The sequence below is a fragment of the Danio aesculapii genome, chromosome 15 (genome assembly GCF_903798145.1).
Source record: "Danio aesculapii chromosome 15, fDanAes4.1, whole genome shotgun sequence".
NCBI lineage: Eukaryota > Metazoa > Chordata > Actinopteri > Cypriniformes > Danionidae > Danio > Danio aesculapii.
Window position 1 is genome coordinate 47,328,476 of NC_079449.1, and position 15,067 is coordinate 47,343,542.

The 15,067-nt window shown below is 35.8% G+C and overlaps 1 protein-coding gene across 1 annotated transcript; it reads right to left on the reverse strand.

The window, feature by feature from the left end:
- Window positions 1-7,792: 7,792 nt before the first annotated feature.
- Window positions 7,793-13,437, reverse strand: lipt2 (lipoyl(octanoyl) transferase 2). The gene is made up of 3 exons (XM_056473416.1): window positions 13,252-13,437; window positions 11,413-11,888; window positions 7,793-8,082 (listed from the first exon to the last, which is right to left on the reverse strand). Exons 2-3 carry the CDS (start codon window positions 11,855-11,857, stop codon window positions 7,853-7,855), a joined length of 675 nt encoding a protein of 224 aa, XP_056329391.1. The 5' UTR covers window positions 11,858-11,888; window positions 13,252-13,437; the 3' UTR covers window positions 7,793-7,852.
- Window positions 13,438-15,067: the final 1,630 nt, after the last annotated feature.

Here is a 15,067-nt window from a genome sequence, read left to right on the forward strand (position 1 = left end):
TTTACACTTTTAATTAATTAAACGAGTCAAACATGACAGTTAAGCTTTGTTTAAATAAACTAAAACGCCATATGTATCAAAAAACGAAATGGTTCAAAGTAATATTTAGTCGATATTTAGTCAAGTCATCATCATATAGTCAATTAATTGTTTTCACTGTATAATTAAATTTAAAAATTATCAAATTATTGTATTATATATGTATATATATATATACATGTTTGAAATATACTTGTGGTGGTAGCCAGATCGAAAAACACCATTTACAAGCATCACATAGTTAACTATATGCAACAAAATATTATATAATTTTTAACAATAATTTTATTTATGACAGTTGTTGAAATAGAAAATAAATAAATCCATATTTCTATTCAGAAGCCATGTGCACCCATTGACTGATAAAATCTGCTTCTCTCTCAAGTTGGAAGCAAAATTGAATGCCAAAGCCTTTTTGATATGTATGTAAAATAGCCTATGTAATATACTGATCATCAAATTAATAAAATATACAGCAAATGGGAAATAAATAACAGAAAAACGAATATAAACATACAATATCTTTAAAAATTAAACGAAAATGCAATTACTGTTTGTTGGAATGTGGTATTTATATATGTTAATGTTTATTCTTTATAAAGGCTTAATTTATTTACAGTATTTAATGCAGGTATATTAACTATAATTAAATTGCCAAAAAATGTAAAGTAATCCCCTGCTTTACCTTTTTAGTGAATAAGTAATTAAAGAAGCCAATTACTTTGTAACTAATAACACCCAACTCTGATCCTGACTAAACAAATCATTAAAATCCCTGTCCTCATGTCTATATCATCATCAGCATATTATACAACACATTTCAATTCAGACTGATCTTTCCACACTTGTTTATTTGGTTCAGACTAAGGGCAACAAATGATGCATTGTAGCATTTGTCAGCCATTTTGGTTTCTTTTGCCACCACACCACTCTGAGTCAGTTGAAACAAACCAAAACACGTGACATCACCCATATCACTCCTTGGCCAGGTATATGATTGAATGCATTTCCTAAAATCTTCCTACAGAACTCCCACAAGCAAGCAGCTGAAAAACGAATGCAAAAAAAGCGAAGGTTTCTTTTTGCTGCTGTGTGGGAGCTGGTTTAGTCCAAAAATGTGCAGTACTTTTTTTGATATGGGTATTTTTAAGGTTGGATTACGTTCTTACCACAAACAAACCACTTCAGTGTGTGTTTGAAAGAGGACCACCTCTTCAAGCAGGCATTAGTGCGCTTGTTTGGTCTGCTTTTGGTTCGCACTCGAGTGTGATTGCTGCATTAACACCTGCCCAAACAAACAGCACCAGAAGGGAAAATGTACTCAAAAGTAATTCAGCTGAACTAAATAGGTGAGGTAAGAAAACACCTTAAAATGTGGGTTTGTGATGATTAATTCATTTTCTTTTGGCTTAGTCGCTGATTTATCAAAGGTTGCCACAGCAGAATGAACCGTCAACTACTCTGGCATATGTTTTAAGCAGCGGATGCCTTTCCAGCTGAAAGGATTATGATGATTGCACTGGATTACAGAGAAAAAGATCAAAAGACTGACACTTTTTGTTACTACTATAAAAAAATAAACCAGAATCAGTGGTAGTTTCCAGAAAAAGTGTCCGAGGTAAAGATACTCTTAGCAGGGTAATTGAGTGCTGAATGGCCGCTCTGTAGGTCACGTCTCTAAAATCATTCAAACGCATTTCCAAAATGGCCATCCTCTTTATAAATATACTAAATATTTGAAGTCTAAACAACATTCCCTCCAAAAAACTCTGTCTTCATACATTTCTTGAGGTGTGGAATTGTGGAAAGCAGAGTAATACTAACCTGTGGAGATACTAGTTGAATATTGCATGGCTGGAAAGATGACTCAACTATGTCTAGTATCCATATATCGACTCAGGTAGTGTGTGAGTCCTGAACCTGCACATATTGCATAAACCATCAAAATAGAATGAACATATACTCTTCAGCAAACACTACTTTCTGTTATATAAGATGTCAATAAAAGTGTTAGTAGAGTTTTTATATATTGATGTATTCTATTTTAAAAGTTGACAGTAGAGATCAAGGTCCCATCGTGCAAATTCAAAACTAAAAGGATGTGGAAAACCTACCTGTATTAGCAGTTGTTCATAGCATTAGCTATGGACAACTGTTTATTGACAGATTTCTTTTCACTCACGGTAGACAGACAGACAGACAGACAGACAGATAGATATCCTGGTAGACATCTCACATCCTGATGGTGAGTTTGTATCCAATAAGATGGCAGCCGTTTCAGGTGTAAAATGTAATTCAGCAATATTTTAATAATATTTTTTGTTTAATAATTCCAATATTTGAAAAGGATCTGTGAGTATGAGAGCATGAACAGCTCAGAGTTGAACATCCTGGTTGTCTTTTGATAATTATAGCATGGCTCAAATGCAGCAATGCTCTTTCTTTGTGGCTTGATAATGGCTTAAATGCACAGCTAATGTTTTTTCAGCCGATGATAAACTTCTGGCGAGAGGTTTATGTGACTATTTTATATTTTATTTGGTTCATTTACAGCATCATGGTTGTAATGTAATTAAAATACAATCAGTAAAATAGACATAGGGATTAATTTAGCTGTTCAAGCATAAAACGAGATGAAAGGCAGCTTAAACATTAGCGTCGTCAGTAGCAGCAGGCTAGTGCAGAAACTCCATTGAAAATACCCACTTTATATCGTATATCAATCAGGCAGTGAAGATCACTGGTTTTTAAAGAAATTGGGTATTAAACGTGGCCATTTTCTAATTGAACAACAGTTCACGGGAAGCGATTGGGCTGGCTGGCTGAAAATGCAAAAGTATTTTCGAAGAAAAATTCAACCATCATAATAATAATAATAATAATAATAATAATAATAATCCAACTTTTGGTCTTTCAAACCACCGGACCCCCCTTGGCTACAGGCCTGACTATTTAACTTAACTTAATACATTTTATGAAGAGAGTATTGATTAATTATATATTTTGATAGCAGTTAAACAATTATATATATATAGTTTTCTTTAATTACTGAAAGTGGGTGATAAATTGTAGCCCAGATGGTCTGATGTAAAGAGATTGATCGGCAGAACAAGGATCTGTCTACTTTTCACTCAAGCTTTCTTTAGCAGTCGCTCTCTTTTTCTGTGGAAGGAGAAGGATACCCTTCGTGATCCAATCAGGGTGTTTGCCTCATTATAACAAGCCGTCAAAGACAGGGTTTGAGCAATGGGGACAGTGTGACCATCACACATTTCAAAGGATAGCAGTGTTCTTGTTTGTTCCTGCATTAAAGCTTATTGCCGTGTTGGAATTCTCTAGAGAACCATTAAAAATCCTGAGGACAGGCTGGATTAGGGTTGCATTTAAGTGCAGCTCTTACAAACATCTTTTGTATCTGGTTGTGTTCTGTTCAGCCTGATCTCACGAGAAAACGTAAGTATTTTACGTTTTGTCAATTTAGTGGCTAATTCGTACGAGTTCAGTTGTACGAAATTGTACGATTTTAAAAAGGAGGCGTGGCACCTAACCCCACCCCTAAACCCAACCGTCATTGGCGGATGAGCAAAGCGTACTAAATTGCACTAATTAGATCGTACGAATTCGCCACTTAATCAAAAATTACAAATTGCCGTGAGATTGTGTTGGTTCTGTTATAATGTCAAACTTTCCTCCTTATTAGTCTGCAAATAGTGTGAAATGTCTGATTGCACATATCTCCCATGGCTTATGAATAATGATCTACTGCAACAATCATCAGGAATGAAGAGGGGAATGAAGTTGCCTCACACTTTACTTTCCTATGTCTTTACATATAAATTCTCAAAAAAAAAGTTCTTCAGACATGGAAGCTTTTTCCCCAATCAGGCAGTATTAAATTCATATAAAAGTCAATTGATTTAGGAACAAAGAGTCCATTTATACACAATAAAATATACAGAGAAAACACAGCTCTTTGGTTCTAGTATAATATTACAAATATAGCTAATCTAATGTCACAAAGCATTTTTGCTAACCCAGATATGCATTGAAGCACTGCCATCTATTGCTTTAACTAAGTATTACCTTTCATTTAAAGGAACGGTTCACTTGAAACATGGATGTCAAGGAATGTTCACACAGCTTTTTGCTTCACACTAGCATTCACAAGTACAGTTTTTGATTCTGAAAAAGATTATTGTGTTCTCCATGATTTAAATAGTCTCCAGATTCAGCAGCAGAAACAATTCCTTCAGAAATCATTTTAATAGCTTACAACACTGCTAACTTGGAAAATACTAACCATGGAAAATACAATTTGGTTTCTTTTTTTCAGGAATCATTTCTTCAGAAACCGAAGGTTCGCAACAAAAACCTTTATCTGGAATTGAAATCTGCTGAACACAAAAGACATTTTCTTCTGCAGACCATTGACTCCCGTAGTATTTGTTTTCCAAACATGGATGTTAATGGTTACAGGTTTCCAGATTTCTTCACAATATCTGCTGTTGTGTTCAACAAATGAAAGAATTTCATGAAGATTTGGAGCATCTAGAGCAGGGGTTTTCAAACTCAGTCCTGGACCTCTGGCATCCTGCAGATTTTAGCTCCAACTTGTCTCAACACACCTGCAAGGATGTTTCTAGAGAGCCTAGTACAGGGGTGTCCAAACTCGGTCCTGGAGGGCCGGTGTTCTGGAGAGTTTACCTCCAACTCTTATCAAACTAAGCTAAGCTCTTAGATATACGAGAAACCTCCTGGCAGATGTGTTGAAGCAAGTTTGAGCTAAACTATGCAGGACACCGGCCCTCCAAGACTGAGTTTGGACACCCCTGGCCTAATAAGAGCTTGATTAGCTAGCCCCCAGGTGTGTCTGATATAGGCTTGGAGCTAAAGAGAACCCCTGAACTAGAGGGTGAATAAATAGCGAATACATTTTTGTGTGGAACTATCCCTTTAAGGGCTGAAATTCAGGTCAAGTGCAAGTCTCCTGAACCTCTTTCCAACTCAACAACCCCTATTTGCGTAATAATAAAGTTTTACAGTAATCTTCATCATTTGAATTGAAAGTTGTTGTGTTTTTTAGGAAACTGTAATGATGATTACTAGGAAATGTAGGCACTTGCTTTGACTTCAGCATGTCTGTGGCTACAGGACATCACTAGCTCACTAGGCGTTCCCAGTTTGCAGCATTCGCATGCATATGAATAAAAGCTTAAGGCATAGGTCTCAAACTCAATTCCTCAACGGCTGAAGCTCTGCAGTTTTGCTCCAACTCTAATCAAACACAGCTGATCCAACTAATCAACATGTTCAAGATTGCTCAGTAGTAGTCTTAAACACCTAGATTAGTTGAATCAGCTGTGTTTGATTTGGGTTGAAGCTAAACTGTGCAGAGCTTCGGCCCTCCAGGAATTGAGTTTGAGACCTATAGTCTATGGGGCAAAAAGAGCAGTGTGACCACAGCTTAAGTGTATAGAAACAGGGTTGGAACTTAACTCTGCAGGGCCCCTGCCTTGCTACCTACTGGTGATCAATTCCAGCTACAGTGTTGAGATTTTCAGCATCATCTCAAATGTCTTTTCTGAATGACCAGCCTTTGTGGGAGGACTTGAATGAGGGATGATGTAAAGATACAATATTCTTTAAATCACAGATTTGGAAAGTACAGCTTCTCTTACAATGGTTTATATCACTCGGAGGGTTTCAGGCATATTTGATCCGCATCAGAACAATCGGTCTGAGATCGTCTGAACAAGGTTGTCTTAGCCCACTTGAAACCAAAAGTGGTTCATTGGCATTCACTATTAAAGTGAAAGGGATGGAAGTGGGATGGAGTGGAAGGGAAACATGAAACATGGTTGAAACATGGTTTCGAATCAAAGTCTTGACTCTTGATGATGCAAAATAAGTAGGGAAGGGGAAGACTGATATGAGTGCATTCCTGGATTATAAACCAAAAATGCCCTGAAATAGATTTAAAATACACCTAGTGCTTTATTGGTACCAGTTAAATATCATAATCAGTCTCAATCAGCTTCACAAGATGACATTTCAGCACTGACAAATGTGTTCACAATATTTTGGCCCCAAGGACAAACATCTTCCACAGAGGACAGGATGTGTAATTGAATCTAGTGTCCATCCTTTCATTGCTACTGCAATGATCAGAAGAAAAACACCTATAAATCACCACTGCGCCACCACAGGCCCATCATTTCTACAAGCCTGGCAGAATATAAATCATGTTTACAAAGCTGGAGTCTTTACGGAGAGTTGCCCCAAAACATAATTACAGCTTGTAAAATTTGGCACTCTTCACATAAAGCAAAGGTTGCACAGAAACACAGGAGGAAAGCATGTGATGCCTGAGAGATTTAAAGAAAAACTCAGTAGGCTTTGGACAGTATCAGACAAGAAAAGTTTCCAAAACCTCTGATGGTGCAAACGACAGGATCCAGACCACAAACATGCAAATTAAAATCAAATATTTACTTAATAAAGATGCACTTCCTGCACTTAATAAAAAAAAACAAGAACTTTACCTCAGGTTATCATTTCTTTGACCAAGTTGCAAATGCTGTGGCACATCTATGCAAAGGATGATGTACAATTCTCTGATGTTTCCTACATAATCAATTGCTTATGTCATGTTGGTCCAAACGTATCTGTTGGATAGTCTTTAATTGCTAAATGGTAGTTGTCATAAGCATCTTTTTATACATTTATATTAGATTTCTTCTTCTAAAACTGTCCTGAATTCGTAAATTGCTCCTGGGTGAATCTTGACTTTGTCTATTAAAGGTGCATCTCATATATATATATATAGAGCACAACACAATGTTACAATGTACAGTATGTCAATAGAAGGACAAAAAAAATGGACGGTGTCAACAGCGTGAAGAGGAGTAAGGTTTGTGTGGCAGAGGAGTTGGAAGGCAAAACAGAGGAAGAGGCAAAAGAGGCCGAGGACATATGCGTGTTTCCTGATGACATAAGAACCACATTAGTAGACCACGTTCTCAATCATGGACTTACAATGGCCAAGGCTGGTTGGTGGTGGAGGCAAATTTTGGAAGAACACCTGTGTCCTCAATCATTCAGACTTTTTGTCGACAGATATGTTAGGTAATCTACCAATAGGCACTGCATACTTTATGTAAAGCTTCATACAATATTTTATTACTCCAATACACAGTAAGTATACTGTAAACCAGAGGTGCCCAACTCGGTCCTGGAGGGCCGGTGTCCTGCATAGTTTAGGTTCAACTTCCTTCAACACACCTGCCTGGACGTTTCTAGTATACCTAGAAAAAGCTTGATTAGCTGGTTCAGGTGTGTCTAATTGGGGTTGGAACACTGCAGGACACTAGCCCACCATGACCGAGTTTGGGCACCCCTGCATTAAACAGTGACATTTTTTCATAGCTTTTTTATGATAGGACAGTAGAGATTTTCTACAGGAAAGCATTGGGAGGAGACAAAGGGGAAGGATCGGCACAGGACCTCAAGCCAGGAATTGAACTCGGGTCACCGTGAGCACATGGGTGCTATATGTCGGCACACAATACCACTAGGCAATTGGAACAGACTTAGGGGTTAATTTTTAAGCCCTTCCCATTCACACTTTGTTTCAAGGGCCAAGGGGAAGGGGTACAAAAATAGAATTGGGATTGGGCTTATGTATTTATGTAAGTACTGACTCCAAATGTTAACCATGTACTCTAATCATTTCAATACCATTACAAACACACAGTTTAAACATTTGTTTTTAATAATAATAAAAACATTTGTAGTGAAACAGTCATTAAGTGTTTCAACTCAAGCTACCATTATAAGTCAGAGTGCAGTTAAATTGTTCAGTAAAGGCTTCTAGTAGTTTAGGTATGGCCTCCTCAGGTGAGACATCCCGCTCCAGCTCTTGGCTCAGCGAGGTCACACCTTTTCCCACAATCCCACACGGCACTATGTTGTCAAACCAGCTCATGTCTGTGTTGCAGTTCAGGGCCAAACCATGGGAAGTGATGTATCTTCCACAATGGATGCCTGCGAAACAAAACCAATACCAACATAACACTCTTTCTCAGTCTTCTCTTTCAATCTATTGTACTGATACAACAAGTCCTGTGATATTTATTATGCTTTTAGACCTGGAAACAGCCTGGATATGAAATGTTATCATAAAATCTAATGAATATTAATTTTCTGCATAAATGTGTTCAATCTAGAACTAGAAAAGTAAACGTCGAAGACAAACTCCATGGTGTCTTGAGAAAGCCTAGTTTGAAAGTTTGAAGTAGTTTAAAAGTGTAAATAATTGAAGTAGTTTTTAATGTTAGCATGTTTCTAGTATGGATTGGCATGTTTCTTGCTAGGTGGTTGATGGGGTGTTCTGAGTAGTTGAAAAGGTGTTGCTACACTGAAAAAAATTATTCAAAGATGATTCCTTGGATTTACTCAATTTTTTTACGTTAAGTGGTTGTAAACAATTTAATTAGGCTGAATTTAAACAAACAAATTAAGTTGAACATTATTAAATTTAATTTGTTTGTTTAAATTCAACACAAATAAATTGTTTGCAACAGTTTTGCATGCAACACTTTTTTTCAGTGTAGGTGGTTATTAGGGTGTTCTGAGTAGTTGGTAAGGTGTTGCTAGGTGGTTATTAGGGTGTTCTGAGTGGTTGCTAAGGCATTGCTAGAGAGTTCTGGGCGGTTGCTTCACTCTTAGAAAAAAGGTACAATGTTGTACTAAAGAAGGTACGAACCCTTGTCACTGGGGCAGCACCTTTTTATGGGACAGAATTGTATCTTAAGACAAAGAAACAAATTTGAACTATTGCAGTTTGTACCTTTAAGGAAATTTAAGGATTTGTACCTTTGGAAACCAAAATGTACCTTTGGTTTTTAAAACCTGCAGATACAATATTGTACCTTCATCAGAGGTACAAATCTGTGTCAAATGTGTTCCTTCAAGAACTACTTAAAGGCATTTTGCTATATCCAGTTTATTTTCAGTAAATATAAAACATCAAATACGCTTATTTATTGTTTCAGTTTACAAAAAAAAAAAAAGTTTTGTGTGAATACACATTTTTAATTTACAATAAAGAATAAAAAATACTTGCACATACATTAAAAGGTCTATTTTTTGCTAAATATTTCACAAAAATGTTACTGAAACCCATTCTCCCATGTGCAACACAAAACATTTTTTTCTCCAGTTTTCACACAATCCCTTTGAAATCACTTAAATTAGTTCATTTAATTTACTTAATTTTTAAAAAGATTTATGCAAAAGTATTGTAATGAGATATGCTCAATGTTTGATTAGCTTTACAATCATAAAATGTCTGCATGAACTCTTTGCATATGCAGGAGATAATGACACTATTATAATAATGACACTGTTTTTAATCAGAAAATGCTTACCAAATGTTTAAATAAAATGCATTACAGTAAATGTTTAGTTTACAATACCTGTTGTTTTCTATCATAGACCTTAATAATTAATGTTTATGAGTTTATTAAACACATGCTTTTAAATGATGATGCATGTTTTAATATAGAAATTATTCATAAAATCACTTTGCCTTTCCAGTAATATTTATTTTCATAGATACTGTAATAAAGAAAGAGTTGTTCAACACTTATGTACCTTTCATACGAGAACAATAGTGTCCCTTCATTTCAGTTGTACCATAAAAGGTGCACAACAGTATTATAAGAGGTCTTTTCTGTAATATATAAGGTACAACTTTTAAAAAGGCACAAAATTGTTCCTTCAAGAGCACTTCATACCACCGTGTACCTTTTTTTCTGAGAGTGTAGGGTGTTTTGAGGGGCTGCTAGGCAGTTGGTGTTGTAAGTGCTTGTTAAGGCATTGCTAGGGTGTTCTGAGTGGTTACTAGGCAGTTGTTAAGTCATTCTAAGTGCTTGCTAAGGCATTGCTAGGTGGTTGCTAAGGCATTGCTAGGGTGTTTAGAGTGGTTGCTTTCTTAAGTCACCATAATTACATTTAATAAAACAGCTTAATACATTAAGTGTATTTTTATAGCGTTACTATTAGTTTCTAATTATTATTATTAGAAGTAATAGTAGTAATGATAATAATAACAATAATGTTAATTTAAAATCTACTTTGATTGTGATGGGGTAGATAATATTAAATACTTCTTCACAAAAATGTAGCTAGAATTCTCTTTTAATTTTCTTTAGAGGTTTCTAAATGTTATTGGTTCATTTTGAATGTGTTCATGTTTGTTTTAATATCTTTCTGGAAGACTACAGAAAAGTTTTTAAAAATGCAGGTATTTGTTTTTCAAGCTTTTATAATAACTATTTCAATTTCAAACAAATATAATTTCTCAGAACTAGTGAAGGTATATTGATATTAGATTTCAGCAAGATCGTATGACAGTGAATACTATTACTGCATTAATGTATTTTTAATTAAAAAATAGGCACTCAAAATGTATATGATAGTGTATTAAACTTATTACTATTCTTTTAAAATAATATTCTTTATCACTTTTCATCTCTGTTAGTAGTTTAAATGACTATTGTAGACAAATATAATCCCCATGCAGGTATTTATATTTACAATTTAGATAACTTCATTGTTTATTCTAAAATGTGCTAATTATTATTATTATTATTATTATTATTATTATATAATGTAAAATTCATTCATTCATTTTCTTTTCGGCTTAGTTCCTTTATTAATAAGGGGCAACTTATCCATTATTAAAAAGCCGGCAACTTATCCAGCATATGTTTTACACAGCGAATGCCCTTCCAGCAGCAACTCATCACTGGGGAACACCCATACACACTCATTCACAAACATACACTACGGACAATTTAGCTTACCCAATTCACCTACAGTGCATGTCTTTGGACTTTGGAGAACATGCAAACTCCACACAGAAATGCCAACTGACCCAGCCAAGGCTTAAACCAGCGACCTTCTTGCTGTGAGGCGACAGCGCTACCCTTATATTATATAATATTATAGTATATTATATTAAGGGTGACATGGTGGCTAAGTGGTTAGCACTGTCGCGTCACAGCAAGAAGGTCACAGGTTCGAGTCCTGGCTAGGTCAGTTGCCATTTCTGTGTGGAGTTTGCACGGCCAATAAAGATCAAGAAGATCATTGAGCCTGCAGCCTTGTGCCAACACATGCCTCCCACTAGTGCCAATATACAACCATATCACACTGCTACTCTTGTGATATTGCTTGTGTGTGTATATATATATATATATATATATATATATATATATATATATATATATATGTGTGTGTGTGTGTGTGTGTGTGTGTGTGTGTGTGTGTGTGTGTGTGTGTGTGTGTGTATATAAAAACAGAACTTACCAATTGCGCAAATTTTGTTGTCTCCCACCCAGACTCCAGTATCCGGAGAAGTGGAGGCTTGAATCCCAAATTTACCGCACATCTTGATCACAGTCCTTTCCAGTTCACACACGTACCATCTCACACTCTTCTTAAAGCAGCCCAGGTTGAGGATGGGGTAACAGACCAGCTGTCCCGGCCCATGGAAAGTGATGAGTCCTCCTCTGTTGGTGCGGCAGAACTCTGCGCCCAGAGCCTTCAGTCTCTGCTCCTCTGCTGGAGGGTACGGAGCCTGTCTGAGTCCGATGGTGTACACCGGCTCGTGTTCACACAGTAATAACGTGTTTGGGATGTGACTGGACGAATCCAGATGCTGCTTTATGTGCTGCTGCTGTATCTTCAAGGCACTGCGGTAGGAGATCCTACCTAAATGAACAGCTTTAACAGCCGCTTTAGTGACCGACATCGTGTCTTCAGATGAGGTTATGAAGCATCAACTGTGAAAATGGGAAAAGACTGTTATTTGGAGAAAGTTGTACACATACAGAGCTGGATGGTAGATGTACAAGTACATTTAAAGTACAAATGAAATCAGAACTAACCATATGATTGTTAGCTCACATTGCTAGTTTTGTTGTGAACACTTCATCCGCGCATGTCATTAAGACATGCCCTTCTACTCTTTAATTAAAATCTCAAAATGCACTTCCTGTTTGTTGTCAGTTAAATTCTCAGATTACTTCTGTCTGAGGTATTGGGCGGGGCTAACATACTTATCCCCTCCCCTCCAGCTGTCAGTTTAGACAACAAGCAGAAATGGTGTGGTGGAGGAAGTCTGTTAGTTTGTAATAACTCTCCCTTTTCCTGATCTTCCTGAATGAAATGCCTATTTTACTACATCCAATCAGCTCTCAGTAGAAAAACCAAGCCACGCCCCCTTTTTTCTCATCTAGTATTCTGATTCTCTAGAAACCGCTTCACAATATGGATGATGTAATCAGATTCCAAAAATCAAGTACTTTTAAAGGTTGGGTGAAGTTGGCCATGACTTTCTCTGCGTTTCAACAAATGGAGCAATTTTTGGTGACAAATATCATGAGACCGTGAGCTAAAATGGGCGTCACGGTGGCGCATTGGGTAGCACGATCACCTCACAGCAAAAAGGTCGCTGGTTTGAGCCTCGGCTGGACCAGTTGGTATTTCTGTGTGGAGTTTGCATGTTCTCCCCGTGTTTGTGTGGCTCCAGTTTCCCCCACAAGTCCACAGATGGGTGAATTTGTGTAAGCTAAGCTAAGCTGGAATGGCATCAGCTGCATAATACATATGCTGGATAAGTTGGCGGTTCATTCCGCTGTGGCAATTAATAAAGGGACTAAGCAGAAAAGAAAATGAATGAATGAATTATGGGAAAATGCTTTAAAAAAATTGGGGAAAGATTTAACATAACACTGAGTAAATCGACTACCCTTTTGTTATGTTGGGGGTTGTTTTTGCCCCATTGACTTGCATTATAATGGGTTTTTTTTTTATTGCAAAGCCATGACAGCAAATAATTATGCATTCCTTGATATATATATGTGTGTGTGTGTGTGTGTGTGTGTGTGTGTGTGTGTGTGTGTGTGTATGTATGTATGTATGTATGTATATGTATATATATATATATATATATATATATATATATATATATATATATATATATATATATATATTGAATTCAATTTGAGAGAAGGGAGAACACGGTAAATTAAAAAAATGTACAGTTTAATTATTCTTTCAAAATAAACAAATAAAATAAGACGTATCTCAATTACACTGAGGCCATAAACACCTTTAAACGTTTGCACAGAAAAAGAAAACAACCTGAAACATTTAGAAGGAAGCAAACATTGACTGTAATTTCCTCATTTGACACCAGCTTTAACAGCAGATCCACCGAATACAGGAGGAGCAAACATAAAGTGAAGCTGAACGCTCAGAAAACCTGATAAATGAGTTAAAGGAGTCATTTCTTACTGTACGCTGCCATGCCACCGGTGCAGATCTTATTCTGCTTCCACTCCAGAGGGTGAATGCGGAGAAGGTGATGTATTACTGCCATCTACCAGTTTGGTGCGACACCTACTACTATTTCTTCTTCTTCTTCTGTTTTACTGGCAGGCTGGTGTCATATGCACATGCCGCCACCTACAGTTCATATATATATATACGCTTACCTAAATTTCTCCATCAGGACTCAGCTATCAGCTGGCACTGCGTGTTCAGCTCCTCCTGCTTCCAGATTTAGTCCCTCCGGGTCCTTTTAAATACATTTTAATTTAAATTATTTATTATATTCTTTCGCTCAATCATGTGTTATATAGATATTGTATTAATACCCTATACCCTAAACTATCCCTATTAACATTTATCCCTAATATATATTCTAAGTTTCTATCTTCATGCTATTATTATTTAAATATTCTATTACTTCCCTCCTCTCTTGTATATATTTCCTGCAATCAAATATAACATGTTCTACGGTTTCTCTGACTCCACAATGATCACACAAATCATTTTCTTTAACTCCCAGTATTGACATAGTTGAATTTAATCCAGTGTGTCCAAGCTGCAGTCTAGTTAATATAACTTCTTTTCTATTCCTATCATTTACATTTCTTTTGTGCGACACCGACTAAACTGTACACCTTTTTTTGTAGCATTGAGGAAAAATGTTTATAGGTCTAATATGTTAAGCGTTTTGTTGCTATATATTGACTTTATTGATAGGTATGGCCAACAGTTTGTCAATGTAGTGAAGTGATTGTTATATAAATAAACTAATAATTAAATGCAAGTAAAGTGAAATAATTTGTGAAAGTAAAACAAAGTATTACACAATATACACACATGTGTGCATATAAACGCAATCATATTTAAAGCTGGACAGATTTTTTATTTATTGCATACAAATAAAAAAGATATGCTTCATTCATGACAACACAGTAGTATTTTTTTTTACTTCAGAAGACTTAAGAAACCAATATTTGAGGGAATAATTTGAATTACAATGATTTGTTTACATTTTTTATTCTGATACCAAGTTAAAAGTATTCGTACACAAAGTTTAAAAGAAGGTAAATTAAAATAGTTTCAAGAAAATCATAAAGTGAGATAAAAACATGCTCTGAGGCTTTATATATATACAGTTTAAATGCTTAAAACACCTTTTATCTTCAACAGATTGCAAGATCAAATATCTTCATGGCCAATGTTATCAAATTAAAAAATGTAAGACAAAATATTTACTGTTTTTTAGTTATTATTTATGCATGAACCACAGAAAACAATACCAGAGGTATACAGAAATATAAAGAGCACAACAGAGTTACACATAAATATAGAATCAGTAAGTAAAACTAAATAAAATTATTAAATAAAATAAAAATATTTCATATATTGCAAGGCCTAGCTAACTCACCTTAATGGCACTTATTTAAATATCTAGTCCTTAAATACCTGCTTATTAAAGAGGTTTCTCACTGCTGAGTTTACAACAATGGACATGAAACTGAATGAGTATGAGCAACTCCAGTGTTATGAATGTGACATCTGCAGTAAAATCTCAAAACATAAATTCAGAGAAAGTATATGTTACCATTATATTAAAACATCTCTGTATATTTTCTAAAAGAACTGA

Bases quoted from the DNA above. Each gene is read 5' to 3' on its own strand.
- lipt2 (XM_056473416.1), bottom strand. From the start codon at position 11,857: ATGTCGGTCACTAAAGCGGCTGTTAAAGCTGTTCATTTAGGTAGGATC. The intron at 8,083-11,412 runs GTAAGTTCTGTT...TTTGTTTCGCAG, and splicing joins CAACAAAATTTGCGCAATTG to GCATCCATTGTGGAAGATAC.